At 39.4% G+C, this 14,119-nt stretch overlaps 1 protein-coding gene across 3 annotated transcripts; it reads left to right on the plus strand.

The window, feature by feature from the left end:
- Positions 1-6,137: 6,137 nt before the first annotated feature.
- LOC310737966 (phospholipase DDHD1-like) lies at positions 6,138-10,983 on the plus strand. 3 transcript variants are annotated; one of them, XM_083562778.1, is made up of 4 exons: positions 6,138-6,773; positions 7,053-8,836; positions 10,447-10,755; positions 10,930-10,983. In XM_083562778.1, the coding sequence occupies exons 1-2, from the start codon at positions 6,308-6,310 to the stop codon at positions 7,304-7,306; spliced, it is 720 nt and encodes a 239-aa protein (XP_083418904.1). In that variant the 5' UTR covers positions 6,138-6,307; the 3' UTR covers positions 7,307-8,836; positions 10,447-10,755; positions 10,930-10,983. The 3 variants fall into 3 exon arrangements, with proteins under 3 accessions (XP_083418904.1, XP_083418905.1, XP_083418906.1); XM_083562779.1 differs by lacking the exon at positions 10,930-10,983 and having other exon boundaries at positions 10,447-10,809; XM_083562780.1 differs by lacking the exon at positions 10,930-10,983 and having other exon boundaries at positions 7,053-8,823; positions 10,435-10,809.
- The last annotated feature ends 3,136 nt before the right edge of the window (positions 10,984-14,119 follow it).

Consider the following 14,119-nt stretch of genomic DNA (forward strand, 5'->3'; position numbering starts at 1 on the left):
CTAAAATATTGCCCATGCGTTTAGAATAAGTGCTCCTTCTATTTTTGGAGAGGATCATACCGGTTTTGTAAAAGGCCAGAACTCCTCTGAGAATGTGAGAAGACTACTTAATATTGTTCAACTTTCCCAGAAAAATTAACTGAATGAAATGAAATGAACCTGCCCTTGAAAGAAAATGCTTTCTCTGGATGTCAAGAAGGCATTTGATCGTATCTATTTTAAACATTAGAAAAATTTGACCTGGGTAATAACTTTGTCAATTGGGTAGAAAAGTTTATAATACTCCAACTGCAGCTGTTCTCACTAATGGTATGAGATCTAGCAACTTTACTCTTCACTGTGGGAATAGGCAAGGTGACCCCCTCAGCCCATTGCTTTTTCATATCGCCATAGAAGCATTAGCTCAGGTAATAAGGCAGAGTGTCCTGGTATTTTTGTTGGTAAAAAAGAAACATAAAATTACTTTCTATATGAATTATGTGCTTATTTTTCTGTCTAAACCACAAACTTTCATTCCTAACATGACTAATGACATTTAATTATTTGTTTCTTTCTTGGCTACAAAATAAATTTAGCAAAGTCTAAAGCTATGCCACTGGGATCTCCAGCATCTAAGCCAGCTCCTACAGAACCATTTCCTTTCCAATGGTCTCCTTCTGGTTTCGTCTATTTGGGGATACGCATAACTACTGAATATAATCAAATGTCTAGTGTTAACTTTACTCATCTTCTGGATACAATCAAAGCAGATCTAGAACACTCAGGCCTCTTTGCCCCTTTCCTGGTTTTCCCTATGGAATCTGTTCATTGTGAAAGATTCTCAGTCTGTTATGGACTTCTCCACTACCCCTATTTCAATAAATACGATCAGAACATAGAGCAACCCATCTGTACCTTAGAGAGATGTGCTCATCTTAAATCTTCTATTACCCCCATTCTAGCTAATGCAGACTTTCTGCTGGGGTTCAGAGATGGTGGTTTTAAAAGCATGGTATACACTGAGGTTAGCTAAGCTAGGAGATCTATTTGATAGGCAGATTTTACTGTTCTTTTAGTTGATGCCGGGACGATATGGCCTTCTTAAAGGTGGATTTTTCATATATCTGCAACTTTGACATTAGTAACGTAATTGTTAGAAATACAACTTTAGTAACTTCAAATGCTACCTCTGGTGTAGAAAGAACCTTATCTTCATCTCCACCAGAATCCAAGAAGCATATTAATGCATTTTATTGATCGCTAATTTCTAACTGCTCTCTTACATCCCATGCTACTCAGCGAGCTTGGGAAAAAGACAGTGGCCTCAATATCGATGTAAAATAAAAAAATACGCAACAGAGATATCTGTCTATAATCGAACAAAATCTACTCAGTTTATGATCCTAAATCATACACACATAACACATGTTCTTAAAAATTTTAAAAATCCTATGTGCCTCCTTCTTGGCCTCTCAGAAACTTGTATTGTCAATATCATGAAGGTTATTCAATATACTAACCTTTGCAGCTACGTAGAAAAAATGTCTTGTTTTGGATAATGGACACTGTTCCAACAAAAAACTGTGATAAACTCAAGTAAAAAAAAACCTGAACCTGCATTTACACGTGACATTGTTTGTTGTGGCTGGGGACCTTTTTAAAGTGCATAAATCCACAGTGAGCAGAAATGTTGGAAGAGTATCGGGTATAATTGCAGCCTTCTAAAATTACTTTGAGATAAAAGTTGTTTTTCCCCGAGGTATAGAAGTAATGATTGTACTCATAATCACATTTAAAATCCAGGTAGAGGACATGGGTGTCTGTGTCGTATCAGGAATTGTTATTCTTCTATCACTGTTCGAGTCTTGTGTAAGGAGAAGACCCAAATCACCAACATTATTGATGGATAGCCAGGATCTACACATGATAGCAGGATCATTGATTACAGTCACCTCTGTGCTCTGTTTAAAAGCCATGCATTTCAGGGCTACTTGAAGTAACAGTAGATACCCCTGCTGTGTCTCCTGGATGATCACCTCCTGAACCCTACAATATTAGCTGATAAACAATACACAACACCTGCTATATTTTAGCAAGGGGTCTTGTCAAAATGGTGCTCAGTATTTGGAAGAATGTTTAGTGCTGATTGCAGAAAGGGCTTTAAACAAAGCTAGAGACAATAATGTAAATCAATCACAAAGAGGATGAAGAAGAGGAGTAATAGCAATGTCATCCAAAGGACCTTCAGTGAAAACAATTTCACCTGCATTACAGTATTCTAGAGTTATATACAGTATAGGTGTGTATGTGTTATAATTATTATTGAATAATTTTATATTCAAATTTTTTTCATGTTTCACATTTTAATTATGATCATTTGATTTACTATTTAAATAACTGATATTTTAACTTTTTTACAGTCTTTGTAGGTCTGTAAAAAGTTTATCTCTTTGAATCTGTATTTTGACACAAGAAACTTCCTCTGTAACGTAGCTTTTTCATAGCATTTGTATTCAATTCTTTTCATCTTCTAACATGATTTTGGATTAATTCTATTTTATTGTCTTTTGCACTTTGTGGTCTTTGTGATTTGTGTTTGATCTGTTGTGTGCACAAAAACAATAGTTCTTTTATCACCTGCATATGAGAAATAACATGATGTAAAAAGGGAAAAGCGTTAATAAACCAACACTGACCAAAGCGACTGCATCAGGAAAACATGAACAGAAGTTTGTAAGATGGAGTAATTGGTATAAGATGATCGATAAAGGCATCATCATCACCAGGTTGCATTACGGGGATCAAATAAATCTTTTTTTGAACAATGAATCATTTTCTTCAAGAGGAGAACATCGACCATCAGGAACGGGTCTCTTCTATGCTCCGCTGATTTATTATTATTATAATTCTTTATTTTGTTTTGCTTTTGCTTTCAGGTTATTAATGTCTGGCTTGGGAATTCCCCAGACAACAACAACAACAACAACAATGAGAATAATAATAATGTTTCATATAATTATATAATTTTATTTTATATAAAGCACCTTTACTGATGTTGAAGGACGCTTCACAGTAACAAACAATACCAGACAATCAGACAGTCAGATTTCTTCACCTACAGTTTATTACTCCATTAATTAATTCAAGGCACTGCTTCTTCCTGCTGTTCTGATTTTTACTTTCACCTGCTTCCCTTTTAAATAAGAATAAAAATTTAAGGGGAATTTAACAAACACGTTTCATTTTATTTGAGTCTGAATTTTTGTGTAAATGATGAACATGGACGTGAACAAGGAACCTTTCAGAACATCAACTGAAATGATTAAAAAAAACAAGGTTTTGTTGTGTTGTTGTCAGCTCTGCTACCTCCAGCTCCACCTCCTGTCTTTTACTCAATGCCACTGTCTCTAATACATACAACATCTCAGGTCTCACCACAGTCCTATAAACTTTCCCTTTCACTCTCACAGATACTCTTCTATCACAAATCACTCCTGCTATCACTCTTCTCCACCCACTCCACCCTGCCTGCACTCTTTTCTTTACTTCTCTAACACACTCTCCAATACTAGTCAACACATTTCTATCTCCATTCTTTATTGCTGTAACTTGCAGCACCTCCTTCCCAGCTCGGTTCCTCCTTCCTATTATTCCAATCAATTTCATGTCATTTTACTTTACAGTTTTTGAGAAAAGTGAAGAGAAAATCACTCCAAACATCTGTGCTTTTTAAATCATGTCTCATTTCTCTCTTTTGATGAAAAATAGTTTGAGAAGGTCAGATGTAGAGAGATCTTTTCTACAGAGAAAAATCCGCTTCATATCACACCAAATCAACATCATTCAAATACAGCAGCACTGTTCTTCATCTCACTAATATTTATAACTTTCACCTTTTATACTCTTACATTTCACTTTACTTACCGTTTTTCTCCTGCTTTTCTCCTGCTTTTCTCCTGTAGTCCCTTATGTTTCTCTTTAAAAGGCGGCTCTGACTTTTACTTTCACTTTGAGTATTTGCCATCTACTTTTCACAGCCTGTAACTGCATCATCTGCACCATCTACTGGTCACAGCCTGTAACTTCACCAGCTGTAACTGCACGCTCTGCTCCACCTGCTGGTCACAGGTACATTACAGCACAATGACATTTTTTTGTGGAGGGAGAACCAAAGACGTAAACTACTTCAGTCTGTGTGCATTGATTTTATTTAATACATGCGTTTCACAATTTGAATTAAATTACTGAAATAAATGAACTTTTCGATGATATTTTCGATATTTTCAATGATAAGTTGTTGAGATGCACACATATATATATATATATATATATATATATATATATATATATATATATATATATATATATATATATATATATATATATATATATATATAAAGTATTTGCATTAAAATGTACTTAAGTATCCAAAGTACTATAATTTCTTCCTCTTCTTCTTCTTCTTCTTTTGGAATTAGGGGTCCCATTAGGGGTCGCCACAGCTGCAGGTCATTTTGCTGAAAGGATGGAAACGGCACCACAGCCAAAAAAAATGACATTAGACCAATGAAATTGCAGAACGGGTTCAGGTGAACCAATGAAACTCTTTATATTAAATCAGATGCGCTCCCACTGAATCGGGCCGCACCACATCATAAATATGGATGATGTTCCTCTGAGGTTTGACCTGCCGCTCACTCGGACCGTCTACAGGAAATGCGAATCATTCGTCACGCTGAAAACAACCGGGCATGAAAACACACTTCACCTGTGTTCTGAGCTGCACGGCATCGGGAGAAAAGATTCACCGATGGTGATTTTTAAACTCACGACGATGCGGAAAGATAAACTCCCGAGAGAAATAGTTGTGAAAGGAAGGAGGAAGACAGTGAACAATGACTTTCTTGGTAGGCTACTGTTTAGATACAAGCCATGTAACAGACACTGTCTTTCATTAAAGCCTGTGTAAAGTTCATTAGTTTCAGTGTAGGAACCTGCGGCTTATAGACAGGTGCAGCTTATTTATGTTCAAAATAAAAATCTTTGTACAATTCAGTGGCTTATATATGAAAATGACTGCATGAGCTCATTCACAACTCCAGAAATCATTGTATGTGAACACAGTTTCCCATATCATCCACACATGCAGATTAAATCTCTTTCATGCAAACAAGAAGGCACGTGTGAACATGATTCAGAAACAACTCCATCCTCTCTGGGTCAAAGCTCATTTAAAATGAACCGAGGGAAATAGGAAAACTGTTCTGTGGTCCAATTAATAAATATTTTTCTTAAACACTGGACTCTGCACCCTCAATAGCATGACTTGGCCTGCCTGCAGTTTAAACCTTTCACCATTTAAAAACATTTGGTGCATCATGAAACAAAATGCACAACATAAGAAAACCCAGAACTGTTGGCCAGCTAGAATCCTGTATCAGACACATATTGGACAATATTTCTCTCAAAGAACTTCAGCAACTGGTCTCCTCAGTTCCCAGATGTACACAGGGAGAAGACGTGATGCTACACAGTGGTAAACATGGTCCTGTAACAACTTTTTTGAGACGTGTTGCAGACATTAAATTCAAAATGACCTTATTTTTCCTTAAAATTATAAACATTTTCAGAATATACATTTTTCAGTTTTTTGTTTTGTTTAAAGCTCATGTGTAGAAGGTCAACCTTCAATGCAACACTCCACTGATCTGTGTTTTATAGAAGAGTGGAGCAGATGGAAACATTTGGAAAACATCATTGTAAGACTCATGAAATCCAACTTGGAAATTGAATATTCTAAATATTCTTTATATATAATATACAATTTATTTTGTAATAATTCAAATGCAGATGAAAATTAACAGTTGAACTTCTATGAAGCCTGCAAAAGAACAACACAATTATCAAATGATATCAAATGAAAATTGAACACAGATCTATTCAGCCACTGCTGTTCTAACCGGAAGTAATGTTTTCTGTAAATTCGACATTCCTCCTGCCCTCCTACACTCAGTAGTGCATTTATTACTAAAGTCACTGAGTGTGTGAGGAGCGAGGCTCACTGCAGTTCCACCAGTCACCAGCAGGGGGTCTTCAATCACACTAAACCCTCCTCACTCCCCGGCTCTGAGCGCGCCGATACCGAACAGTGTGTAATAGATGCACACACACACACACACACACACACACACACACACACACAAACACTGAATGCGGATGTCTGTAATCAGTGTGTTAGAGTCAGAGCTGCAGAATGTAACCCAATCGTGAGCTCCAGGCGAGTGTGTGTGAACAGGTGAAGTAAAGAGCACACTGAGAGGCGGACAGGATGGACACCCATGGGGACATGATGGACACCCACAGGGACATGATGGACACACACGCACACAGCATGCTGTTAGGCCTGGCTGAGGATGATGCTGCATACTCGGTCCCGGACTATCTGGACCCGATCTACACGGACAGCGACGCACCGACAGCGAGGACGCGCCCGAGCACGCACAGCCGGTCCGGGGAGGTGACGGAGCTCGAGGCGCAGGAAGTGCGCTGGTTCTACCGAGAGGACAAGAGGAACTGGAAGCCCTTTGTGGGACACGACTCCCTGAAGATCGAGCTCTCTTACCGGGCCCTGTGCGCGCTGAGGGATGTGCGCGAGGGCGTGTTTGAGCCGGAGGACGGTGTGTGTGAGGGTCAGAGTGTGTGTAAGGACGCGGGGGTGGAGGCGGTTTGTGTGCGTGGAGGACTGTATGAGGTGGATGTGAAGGAGAAGGAGTGTTATCCGGTCTACTGGAACCGTGAGTACATCACCTTCATCACGGGGTTTTTAAAATAAATCAGAGGTGTCTAACTGCACCCTCTAGTGGACAGGGGAGAAATTACAGTTACACAGCAGGGGCGTGTTTTAGAGCAGGGGTGTGGCTCACAACAGGGGCATCTCGTGATGCCCTCTACTCTGGTTTGGGATGTGTGTGTGTGTGTGTGTGTGTGTGTGTGTGTGTGTGTGTGTGTGTGTGTGTGTGTGTGTATGTGTGTGTATGTGTGTGTGTGTGTGTGTGTGTGTGTGTGTGTTACAGAGCAGGAGCATATCCCAGTGATGAGAGCTCAGTGGTTTACAGATGGGACGTGGTTGCCACTGGATGAGGAGGATGGAGATCTGATTGAGGTGGAGCATTTAACTAAATTCAGGGGACATCGAATAGAAGATTCCATCGAAACAAAAGGAGTGATCACAGCTCCAGGGAGCAAGGAGGGTGAGATCCTCCTCTTCATCCTCCTCTTCCTGCTCCTCATCTTCATCATTTTATTAAATTCAGTTTTATTTGTGTAGTGTTTTTAACTGTGGACATTTTCTCGAAACAGCTTTACAGAGATAAAGAGTTTATACTTTTGGAATGTAGAAATTTAGTGTCTCTGAGTTTGTTCATTATATGTTTATCCATAATGAGTGATCCAGTGGTTACTGTAATCTTCAGCAGTGGGCCTAAGACAGATCCTTGTGGATCACCAAACTTTACCTCAGAGAGTGTGGAGAACTCATCATTTACATCAACAAACTGAAAGCGATCAGTCAAATAAGACCTGAGCCAAGAGAGAGCTGTTCCCTTTATTTCAACAACGTTCTCCAGTCCAGCAAGCAGGAGATGATGATGAATGGTGTGAAAAGCTGCACTGAGATCGAGCAAAACAAGTAAAGAGACAAAACCCTGATCAGAGGCCAATAACAGTCATTTACCACCTTAACTAGCGCCGTCTCTGTGCTATGATGAGGCCGAAATCCTGACTGATACATTTCATAAATGATATTCATAAGTAGATGTGAGCAGAACTGCTGTGCTACAAACTTTTCCAGAATCTTGGAGATGAAGAGAAGGTTTGACAGGATTAGAAATGAGTTTATTAGAGGGACATCGCATGTAGGACGTTTTGGAGACAAGGTGAGGGAGGTGAGATTGAGATGGTTTGGACATGTGCAGAGGAGGGACATGGGGTATATCAGTAGGAGAATGCTGAGGATGGAGACACCAGGAAGGAGGAAAAGAGGAAGACCAAGGAGGAGGTTTATGGATGTGGTGAGGGAAGACATGCAGGTAGTTGGTTTTAAAGAGGACAGGAGTGTATGAAACATATGATCCACTGTGGTGACCCCTAATGGGAGAAGCCAAAAGAGGAAGAAGAAAAAGAACCACCTATTTCATTAAATGCATTATCCTTTTCTATCCTCATAATAAAGTAACGGGTAACAAACCATACGCTAACGGAGTTACTTTATTTAAAAAACAATGCATTACAGTATTAGTTACTTTCAAAAGTAACGCGTTACTGCCCAACACTGCGTGTCACAATTATAGAAACCATCAATACAATACAAAAACACAATATAACAACACGTGGCATTACAGAGAGACATTTCACATATGGGGGTGAAAACCATTTTACTAAAGCAACAAACCCAGTTACACTCCAAACCTCTACACTACAAGCACAACTGTGCACCTACAACATCTGGAGCAGTTCACAATCAATATTTGTCTAATAACATGACAAAAACAAATCTGAAATCTGATTGGTTAATGAAACAGAGCTTTTGGTAATATTCTCTATGGTAAAAGTCCAGCAGTACAGACTTTGAAGGCCCTGGACAGATTAGATTGACATGGCAGCACATAGAGGCTGAAATCTGATTAGACAAAAAAAAAACATAGACACCACATCCTCTGGAATAAAGAGGAGAGGGATCATATGGCAAACAGCCACATCTCTGATGGTATGGAGGTGTATTAGTGCCTTTGGAATGGACATCTAGTTCATTTGGAAAGGTTCCATCAATGCTGAACGCTATATACAGTGAGGAAAATAAGTATTTGAACACTCTGCTATTTTGCAAGTTCTCCCACTTAGAAATCATGGAGGGGTCTGAAATTGTCATTGTAGGTGCATGTCCACTGTGAGAGACATAATCTAGAAAAAAAAATCCAGAAATCACAATGTATGATTTTTTAACTATTTATTTGTATGATACAGCTGCAAATAAGTATTTGAACACCTGAGAAAGTCAATGTTAATATTTGGTACAGGAGCCTTTGTTTGCAATTACAGAGGTCAAACGTTTCCTGTAGTTTTTCACCAGGTTTGCACACACTGCAGGAGGGATTTTGGCCCACTCCTCCACACAGATCTTCTCTAGATCAGTCAGGTTTCTGGCCTGTTGCTGAGAAACACGGAGTTTGAGCTCCCTCCAAAGATTCTCTATTGGGTTTAGGTCTGGAGACTGGCTAGGCCACACCAGAACCTTGATATTCTTCTTACAGAGCCACTCCTTGGTTATCGTGGCTGTGTGCTTCGGGTCATTGTCATGTTGGAAGACCCAGCCTCGACCCATCTTCAATGCTCTAACTGAGGGAAGGAGGTTGTTCCCCAACATCTCGCAATACATGGCCCCGGTCATCCTCTCCTTAATACAGTGCAGTCACCCTGTCCCATGTGCAGAAAAACACCTCCAAAGCATGATGCTACCACCCCCATGCTTCACAGTAGGGATTGTGTTCTTGGGATGGTACTCATCATTCTTCTTCCTCCAAACACGTTTAGTGGAATTATGACCCAAAAGTTCAATTTTTGGTCTCATCTGACCACATGACTTTCTCCCATGACTCCTCTGGATCATCCAAATGGTCATTGGCAAACTTAAGACGTGCCTGGACATGTGCTGGTTTAAGCAGGGGAACCTTCCGTGCAATGCATGATTTCAAACCATGACGTCTTAGTGTATTACCAACAGTAACCTTGGAAATGGTGGTCCCAGCTCTTTTCAGGTCATTGACCAGCTCCTCCCATGTAGTTCTGGGCTGATTTCTCACCTTCCTTAGGATCATTGAGACCCCACGAGGTGAGATCTTGCATGGAGCCCCAGTCCGAGGGAGATTGACAGTCATGTTTAGCTTCTTCCATTTTCTAATGATTGCTCCAACAGTGGACCTTTTTTCACCAAGCTGCTTGGCAATTTCCCCGTAGCCCTTTCCAGCCTTGTGGAGGTGTACAATTTTGTCTCTAGTGTCTTTGGACAGCTCTTTGGTCTTGGCCATGTTAGTAGTTGGATTCTTACTGATTGTATGGGGTGGACAGGTGTCTTTATGCAGCTAACGACCTCAAACAGGTGCATCTAATTTAGGATAATAAATGTAGTGGAGGTGGACATTTTAAAGGCAGACTAACAGGTCTTTGAGGGTCAGAATTCTAGCTGATAGACAGGTGTTCAAATACTTATTTGCAGCTGTAATCATACAAATAAATAGTTTAAAAATCATATATTGTGATTTCGGGATTTTTTTTTTTAGATTATGTCTCTCACAGTGGACATGCACCTACGATGACAATTTCAGACCCCTCCATGATTTCTAAGTGGGAGAACTTGCAAAATAGCAGCGTGTTCAAATACTTATTTTCCTCACTGTACAGGTTTTAAAGCAGCAAATGATTCCATATAGAAAACAAGGAAGATCTTGCATATTTGAGGAAGACAATGGATACTGCATGCTGCATCTATTACAATAGCATGACTTGGCCTGCCTGCAGTTTAAACCTTTCACCATTTAAAAACATTTGGTGCATCATGAAACAAAATACACAACATAAGAAAACCCAGAACTGTTGGCCAGCTAGAATCCTGTATCAGACACATATTGGACAATATTTCTCTCAAAGAACTTCAGCAACTGGTCTCCTCAGTTCCCAGATGTGCACAGGGAGAAGACGTGATGCTACACAGTGGTAAACATGGTCCTGTAACAACTTTTTTGAGATGTATTGCAGACATTAAATTCAAAATGACCTTATTTTTCCTTAAAATTATAAACATTCTCAGAATATACATTTTCAGTTTTTGTTTTGTTTAGAGCTCATGTGTAGAAGGTCAACCTTCAATGCAACACTCCACTGATCTGTGTTTTATAGAAGAGTGGAGCAGATGGAAACATCTCCTCATTGTAAGACTCCTGAAATCCAGCATGGAAATTCATTCATTCATTCATCTTCTCCCGCTTATCCGTAATTCGGGTCTCGGGGGCAGCAGTCTAAGCAGATTCCCCAGACACTTCTCCGTGTCCAGGGATCGGGCTGTCAAGGCCCCTGCCTTCAACTGCTGCCCAATCCTCTCAGAACCGGTCCCTTTTGGTCCCTCCTGCAGGTGGTGAGCCCACGAGAAGAGCATGGAAATTAAATATTCTAAATATTCTTTATATCAAAATACAATTTATTTTGTTATAATTCAAATGCAGATGAAAATTAACTGTTGAACTTCTCTGAAGCCTGCAAAAGCACAACACAATTATCAAATGATATCAAATGAATCTTGAACACAGATCTATTCAGCCACTACTGTTCTAACCGGAAGTAATGTTTTCTGTAAATTCGACATTCCTCCTGCCCTCCTACAGAGGTGGGAAGTAACGGAGTACAAATACTTCCTTACTGTATTTAAGTAGATTGTTTTGGTATCAGTTTTTTACTCCACTATTTATTTTTTTGACTTTTGACTTTTACTCATTACATTTTTACACAAATATCTGTACTTTTTACTTCTTACATTTTCAAAACCGGCTCTTACTTTAGTTTTAATTCATTGATTTGGTGAAATATATTTTTTATTTTCACTGCGCGCTGATTTCAGCCGAACAACTGATTTCCTGTTACTGCGCGTCTTTTTCACTCCGCTGGTGTATAAAGTCCTGACCCTCACTCACCACAGATGTAGACTAGTTTATGGAGATAAGAATCAGCATGCAGAAGGCAGTAAGAAGTAAAGCTAATGTGGATGAGACAGAGGGAGTCAGTGATGAGAACATGACTGAGATCAGACACATTCCTGATCACCTGATCATCATTATCTTTGCTCTGCTTGTGTTCTATATGTGGATCTTCAGCATGGATACATTTATTAGGTAACAACATTTTTAAGTAGTTTTGCAAAATGATTGTAAACGGCACTAAATTTTATTAACGCTATCAATTCAGCCACATTTCTATTTTTACCATTTTTATAAAAAATATAAATACTTAAATAAATACCTAAATATAAAAAAGGCGAAATTAAAACCTCCAGCAAAACATACACTAATTTACGACGTCCCTTCTTTAGTTAGATATTAAATAAATAAATAAACTCCACAGAAAAATAATTTTAATCAGTAAACTTTCTTTTATTTCTGCGCCAAGTCTCAAATCAAACACCAAACCGCCATGATTTACACAATTTACCCTCTGGGGGGCGTTTTGTGGGTTTTTCCCTCATAACAGCGAAATGAACTAAAATGACTGTCTTTATTGATCGTACAGATAAAAACAATGCATCATTCAAATCTGTAAATTGTCTATGATTATATATAAAAGCTCCTTGAAGAGGTGCAGTTTCTCCGGTATCACCTCATTTACTGTCCGTGTGGAAACATAGCAAAGGTTCCGTTTTGTGTGCTGATGATTTACGTCATTTAAACCACCATTATTACTTTAAAACATTTACAAGAATTTTTTGTCATGCTCCATGTTGCATCCATATTTCTCCATGTCCATTAAAGTATTAAAAACAGGAAGTATTAATATATGGTACATTTAGAACAGATAGAAATGTGCGATTTAGTTGCGATTCAATATTTTAATTTTGTTTGACATCCTCTGTACAACTGTACATAGTATATCTTTTTTACTCCTCATTACATCTGCACTATTTTTTATCTATATGTATCTTTATATATTTATATACTTACTGTACATTCTGCCCAACATTTTACGTGTGTATATAATGTGTGCATATATATATATATATATATATATATACAGTGAGGAAAATAAGTATTTGAACACTCTGCTATTTTGCAAGTTCTCCCACTTAGAAATCATGGAGGGTCTGAAATTGTCATCGTAGGTGCATGTCCACTGTGAGAGACATAATCTAAAAAAAAAAAATCCAGAAATCACAATATATGATTTTTTAACTATTTATTTGTATGATACAGCTGCAAATAAGTATTTGAACACCTGAGAAAGTCAATGTTAATATTTGGTACAGGAGCCTTTGTTTGCAATTACAGAGGTCAAACGTTTCCTGTAGTTTTTCACCAGGTTTGCACACACTGCAGGAGGGATTTTGGCCCACTCCTCCACACAGATCTTCTCTAGATCAGTCAGGTTTCTGGCCTGTCGCTGAGAAACACGGAGTTTGAGCTCCCTCCAAAGATTCTCTATTGGGTTTAAGTCTGGAGACTGGCTAGGCCACGCCAGAACCTTGATATGCTTCTTACAGAGCCACTCCTTGGTTATCCTGGCTGTGTGCTTCGGGTCATTGTCATGTTGGAAGACCCAGCCTCGACCCATCTTCAATGCTCTAACTGAGGGAAGGAGGTTGTTCCCCAAAATCTCGCAATACATGGCCCTGGTCATCCTCTCCTTAATACAGTGCAGTCGCCCAGTCCCATGTGCAGAAAAACACCCCCAAAGCATGATGCTACCACCTCCATGCTTCACAGTAGGGATGGTGTTCTTGGGATGGTACTCATCATTCTTCTTCCTCCAAACACGTTTAGTGGAAGTATGACCTAAAAGTTCTATTTTGGTCTCATCTGACCACATGACTTTCTCCCATGACTCCTCTGGATCATCCAAATGGTCATTGGCAAACTTAAGATGTGCCTGGACATGTGCTGGTTTAAGCAGGGGAACCTTCCGTGCCATGCATGATTTCAAACCATGACGTCTTAGTGTATTACCAACAGTCACCTTGGATACGGTGGTCCCAGCTCTTTTCAGGTCATTGACCAGCTCCTCCCATGTAGTTCTGGGCTGATTTCTCACCTTCCTTAGGATCATTGAGACCCCACGAGGTGAGATCTTGCATGGAGCCCCAGTCCGAGGGAGATTGACAGTCATGTTTAGCTTCTTCCATTTTCTAATGATTGCTCCAACAGTGGACCTTTTTTCACCAAGCTGTTTGGCAATTTCCCCGTAGCCCTTTCCAGCCTTGTGGAGGTGTACAATTTTGTCTCTAGTGTCTTTGGACAGCTCTTTGGTCTTGGCCATGTTAGTAGTTGGATTCTTACTGATTGTATGGGGTGGACAGGTGTCTTTATGCAGCTAACGACCTCAAACAGGT

This window comes from Silurus aristotelis (assembly GCF_946808225.1).
Source record: "Silurus aristotelis genome assembly, chromosome: 15".
NCBI lineage: Eukaryota > Metazoa > Chordata > Actinopteri > Siluriformes > Siluridae > Silurus > Silurus aristotelis.

Excerpts from the sequence above, each read along its gene's own strand:
- LOC310737966 (XM_083562778.1), top strand. The coding sequence starts at position 6,308 with ATGGACACCCATGGGGACATGATGGACACCCACAGGGACATGATGGAC. Across the intron at positions 6,774-7,052 it reads TTATCCGGTCTACTGGAACC|AGCAGGAGCATATCCCAGTG; the intron begins GTGAGTACATCA and ends TGTGTGTTACAG.